Here is a 6240-nt window from a genome sequence, read left to right on the forward strand (position 1 = left end):
TGTACTGTACTGTTACTCCTCAGACTGTTTACAGAGTCACTGATGCATTTAAAAACAGCCAACTAAGTGGAGTTTGTTTATAATATTCTCACACCTGTCAAAATTGCTTTTTGTCCAGTTTGTCACCTATTGCGTCAATACTCAGCGGATGCCAAAATAAACTTGACTTCAAAGAAACAGTGTTTGTTTGAGTTGTTTCAGATGCTATGATTACAATGACACTGAAAAAAAAAGCAAATGAAAAACAAACAAAAACAGGATCAAACCTTGTGGAGTTTAAGGTTTCAAACACATCAATGCATTTATGCGTAAGAACGTGAAGCAGGTTCATTTTCATTCTTTATCAACAATTTTTAACCAACTTTAACATCAAATGGCCCTGAGCTGAACACTTTCACCTTGGTGTAGACAAGGTGAAAAGCTTAACTTACTGAAAGCACCATTGTGTGTGTGAGAGCATGTGTGTGATTAGCAGTTACTGGAGCAACAAGAGGACTGAGTGGCAAACCTTTCTGACGTAAACGTGTCCAGTCGCTCTACATCGTGGCAATGATGGATGCTCTTGTTCTTTGCTCTTTTTCCAGCAAATGCTCAACTATGCACCCAGAATGCTACTTTTGAAACCGTCAGACCTTCAGTAGTGTTCAACTTTTTAGTGAAGAGGGAAAATATTTGAAGCCATGGGGAATTCGGAGAGAGTATGGTGGATTGTAGTGGAATGTGCTTGCAGGATCCTTGGTGTTTCTACAGCTACAGGTAAGATGAATATAAAAGCAAATTATTAAAGAAAAAATTTGATATGGATTTTATTAGCAATGGTGGCGGCAGTTTCATGAAGCATAACGTGTTCTGAATCTTTGATGAAATATTTTATATCCCATTTTCGCAGTTACTTATTTCTAAAATATCACATTTTAAAGCTTTTTATGAATATTAAAAACCCAACTCCCTGCACTGCAGTAAACTTCTCAGTTGGGATGCAAGTGGGTGGAATTTGCTTGTTTTGTCCCCCGTGTGGGTTTTTCTTTGAGCAGTCCGGCTTCCTGCCTCATACCACAAAAATGCATATGAAGTTAATTGGTGACTCTAAATTGACCAAAGGTGCATGTGTGTGGCTGCTCGGCTTGTCAGACTTGTGGGCTTGTGACCTGCTGGGGAAAGACTCCAGCTCCCTCAACAGGACGAGGCAAAAATAAAGAATAGATAAGTGAATGTTAAAAGATCTGATTTTGCCTTAGTCCAACTGTATTCCTGATTTCCAAAAAGAACAAACACTTTCTTGACTGAAATACAGCTCATTTAAAAACATAGCTGACAGTAAAGCTATTGTCCTTGCTCCTCTCTTTTATTCGTCCTTGCTCCTCTCTTTTCTTCAGGTGCATTTCGGACAGATAACGCCACACATTAAATCAGCATCTCTGAGATATGTGAGAGTGAGAAAAATAACCTTAAATTCAAACAGCTGCAGACACCGAACATTAACTTAGAGACATGCGCTTGCATCACGGCAGCACTAAGTCTCTGTATCCAGCTGGGTTATTGGGCTCCAGTGAACAAGCTATTATAGGTTCACACCCACAGCAGCTCTGCGTATTGTTTTCATGCGTGTTTATGAATGTTTATGGTCTGTGTGCGTGTGCCTCCGTCTGGCTGGCTGCACGTTCCTTTGTCCTCATGTCTGGATTGCCCTGTTAGCCTCTGTGTGTGATCCATATGAATATTAATCCAAGGATCACATATATATGCTAAACTGGCCTCTACGCTGTGTTAATTCCTTTCACACTCTCAAATCTACCAGAAACCATTTAGCTACATTCCCCAGATTTCCCTCTGGTGTAGATCGTGTCTCTGAGTTTCTGGTAAGCTGGCCAAAGAAATTGCTTCCATGTGTTCAACAATGATCACTGCTTTACCGTGCTTATCTCACGGGAAAAAGGCTGGTTAATAATGTAAGCTTTTTCTCATTAAAAGATCTTTCTGTCATTTGAATCTGGATTTCCAATGCAGTGTTATCGTGCTCATGAGTAATCACATAAGTTAATGTTTGTCAGTCAATCTGTAAATGATTTTTTCCCATTATTACTTCAAAAGTCGTTCTGTGACTTTCTGGACATCTTGCACATACAGATACGGTATCTTGAACCGTCTTCAAAGGTTTATAATTATTAAATTGATTGTGTCCTTTTCAGATTGTATACTATACATTTTACGGTGTTTTATAATCATTACCCACCAAATGAGACCGACATCTTTTTGTCCCTCTTTTTTGTACGTAGTGGGATTTTTTCAAATAGAGTTTGCGCCTATTTAATTGCATTGTTTGTTCTCTGTGCAACTAGCTGCAACACAATCTCAGTGAGCTTCATTTTCTTTTTTTCATGAAATTCCTAATGTTTCTTCAGACGTGACTTGCTTTTTGTTACCAAAAAGTTCTTCTTTGACTCCGTCAGTACAAACGAAATATTATCGAAAGCCATCAGCTTTGTTAAGATGTTCCTTTGCAAAGTTCTGATGCCGCAACTGAAGATGCAGGAAAGCTTTTCTTTAACAGACTGTTGCAAAGAAGACCACACATGTGTGTGTAATAATGCACTGTAGAACTGCACTACCCAGCTCAATTCAAATCAGTACTTGTTTTATACACATGTGTACTTATAAAGTGATAGGAATTTCAGAAGCTATTTTATTTTTGACTTTATATCATACTTTTATATTAAAAAAAAAAGAAATAAAAAAAGATGTTTGTAAATACCAGGATGGCATACATGCAGAGGGGCTTTTAAACACACCACATCCTCCAGTGGTTAAAAGGCACCAAAATGACTTGCTGTTACTGGCACAGTAAGAATTAAGAAGCTATTATTAAAGGTTTGTGGTCAGGATAAAAACAATTGGAATGAATACCAAACCGGTCTGTCTTTAAATATGTTATTAGAATTAACTCAATCAGATCAAGTACCAAGCCCCGCCATGCAGTGTGGGGATTTGAGTTGGCTCTGTAGTAGTGGATTAATCTGAGGTTTTCTATTTCTTTGTTTGTGTTTATCCAAAAAGTAGTTTTTTAGTCATTATGTGGGGTATTTACATGAGCTGCAAATTTAAAAACTGAATGTAAAAGAAAACAAGAATTACTGCTTCAAGAATGGATGCAGCAAAAACAAAGAAAATTAGGAAAAATATGTAAGATAAAGCTAAATAATTATAAACTGAAGAACATAGAGTTCAGGACAGTGGACACCGGTCTAAGCTTGAAACGTCTATTTGTTTATCTTTTTTGTTTAGTTTTTTTTTTAATTATTTTCCCTAACTCTGCCTCCAACTAATGAATCAATCTTGAACCAAGTGCGACATCTGGTGGACGGAACAGAATGTAGTTATTACGATTAATAAAAACATTGTCCATCTGTTTCTATTTTCAGTGTTGTTTGGTGTGGGAGTGGAGACAGTACAACATCAAGAATTCAACAGTCTTGGCATCTACCTAATGTAAGTGTTAAGGTTTGGAGATATAGAGTAGCATTTCTGTGCAACAAATAGCACGGCAAAGAATATATACATCTCTCTCTTTCTCTCTCTCTCTCTTTCTCTCTCTCCGTCTCTCTGTCGCTTTTGTAATCTGCTATTTGTAATCTGCTATATGCATTAAATACACAAACTTGTAAGGAGACGGGAAATGGATAAAGGGAGTTGCAGGGGTCAGCTATGAGACCCGTCTTCTTCATCGTCTACTTTTTATTATTGCTCCCTCTGTGACAAAACTCCCACAGAGCCACAGGAAAACATCCCTCCAAGGAGACCAAAAATGCAAGACTGTTTCATCTGTCAGCACGCACAGACACACACGGGTGCACACATGTTCACACACAAGCTAATAGTAAAAAAGACTCACACACAACTGTAAATAAAGGAGATTACGTAGTTTAACAACAGCTTCTGTCACTGAGACTATCAATTTCCTCTGTCTTACAATTTCTCCCCCCTGTAGAGCATCATCTGTTGCGATTCTCATGTTTGAGCTGGCCTACTTCCTGGATACTCTTCTGTCCATGTGTCTGCCGTGAGTAGGCCTTCAAAACTTATTTCTGCAATATGAATGTTGGAAGACAGCTTAAGATATAACTGAAAGCGGAACACAGTTATTTGCACCTAACTTGAGCTTTTATATTAAATCAGAAAATATTGGCATGGGTGTATTTTAAACCTAAGAAATGTAATGGTTTTGTGGTGCAGGACAAAACGGTCCTAAAAAGTTTTGATATGAGTAAGAAGAACTACAATATTAAAACACCTGAAACTAGTATCCCAGAGAGGTTTGAAGTTAAGAAGGTGTCCATCTCTCAGTGAAGGACTGTGGGGGCAAGTTGTAGAGTTTATTACCTGTTTTAGATTATATCATTAAAATGAACACATCTGGATGCAAGATCAAGAAGTCACAGACTTGGACTGTGACTTTTCTTTTTCTTTTTAATAAAAATCCCTAAAAGTTATTGTTACTGGACACAGCTGGTTGCCATGCACTCATGCAAGATTAAACTAAAACGATGGCTGTTTTCTATTTACCTTTAACACAGCCTCTCATCTTTTGTGTAATTAGGGTGGCAGGGTGCTTGCTGATTGAATATGCCTGGTGTATATGCTTGTATATGTTTCTCCTTTTGTCTGTCCAGCTGTCCTCCTGACTGGCTGCTGTTTGTTTTGTGGAGGAAGATGTCTCACATTGGAGGTTTCCATAAATTCCTCTTTTACACCATCATGTCAGTGATCTGCTTCTTGCATCCCATACTGGTGTGGCATGCAATTATCCCAGGTACTGTTTACTGTACTTCTGTTGTAATTTTCAACTGCAATATCAGGTTCCTGAAATGTATATTAATGTGTCATTAATTGTATTTATCATCCCTTCTTTTACCATGAAAAGTAATCGGCACAGTCTTAACACCAGTGTATTTCTGACTACAGGGTCAATGCTTCTGGTGACAGCCTTTTTCAATTTCATACTAAGCAAGAAAACAAAGTCTCCTAAAAGTCCACAAGACATCCACAGCGACCACAACCCAACCTCCGGCTGTGTAACAGAAGGATCGGGCTCCGACAGTGCTGTTTCATTCTTCCAGGCAGTGACAGGAAGAAGGGAAGAGGCCATCGCAGGCAGAGATCACTGCTTCGCCTCGGAGGAGACAGGAGAAAGTGTGCAGGCCATGTTGGAGCAAGCGCAGACACAAGTGACAGGTGGAGAAAGGAGGAGGTGGAACGAGAAGAGACTGATATGGTTTCGAGGGAGGCAGGAGCCTGTGGAGAGAGAGATGGAGGAGATGGATGGCTGCTGTGATCCTGAACCAGACACCACCTCTGACACTGCACGCATGATTGCTGACTGAACGACTTTGTTGCATGCAGATTACATTCCTTAATAATAACATGCAAATGAAATCAGATATGATGTATTCATACTGACTGGGAACAACCATATGCCGCTACGCAGTATTTCAGCTGAAGGTCAAGCTGAAGCACTGTAAATACCAAAATATGCAACTTTGAATGTCTGGGATTATTGGAAAAACATTATTGATGCATAAAATATGTTATCTGCTTTAATATTTGACCAAATTGTGCATTTACACCTCAACAATTTGTCAAAAAAATGTGTCTATTTTAATCTACAGAAATCAAATCAAGTGTATCTACACCTGTTTCTGGAATGCTTTTAATGTGTGTGTGTGTGGGGGGGGGCAGTCCTGATTGAAGAGCTGACTTCAATATGGAGAAAGCCAATCCATTTACTGCTCATGCATTATTCAGAAGGTAATAAATTAGATCAGCTGATTGTTGATTCAGAGAAAACGTCTGTGGATGTGTGTGAGAGGGGCATTAGAGCGTGTGCAGACGCTTGTGTTAGTCACATTCAAGTCCCCTCATTGTGTGTTTGTCATGTGTGAGCGGTGTCCATGGAGACGAGGCTCTGGGAGGAGTGCTCATGTTATTATGGCGATAAGAGAAATAAAACATAGCATGCTAAGCACCACCGTAGGTCCATGTTTCTCCAGAGCATAGATTAATAGCACCGTATAATAGTGGGGATACTTAAAAGGTATTTGAATCAGACCTAAGCTTTATATCTGACAATTAAATAAACATATCCGTGACACGTGGGATAGTATGATGAGCTAAACAGTTATTTGTTATCTTTTGGTTATATCATCCTGCATATGATATGATCCGCTACACTCACATTCCTCTTTT

General features: G+C 38.9%; 1 protein-coding gene across 1 annotated transcript; it reads left to right on the top strand.

Moving 5' to 3' along the window:
- Positions 1–534: 534 nt before the first annotated feature.
- tmem72 (transmembrane protein 72) lies at positions 535–6116 on the top strand. Its single transcript, XM_061745454.1, has 5 exons — positions 535–756; positions 3420–3486; positions 3986–4057; positions 4668–4807; positions 4960–6116. The coding sequence occupies exons 1-5, from the start codon at positions 681–683 to the stop codon at positions 5376–5378; spliced, it is 774 nt and encodes a 257-aa protein (XP_061601438.1). The 5' UTR covers positions 535–680; the 3' UTR covers positions 5379–6116.
- The last annotated feature ends 124 nt before the right edge of the window (positions 6117–6240 follow it).

This window comes from Cololabis saira, chromosome 17, assembly GCF_033807715.1.
Source record: "Cololabis saira isolate AMF1-May2022 chromosome 17, fColSai1.1, whole genome shotgun sequence".
NCBI lineage: Eukaryota > Metazoa > Chordata > Actinopteri > Beloniformes > Belonidae > Cololabis > Cololabis saira.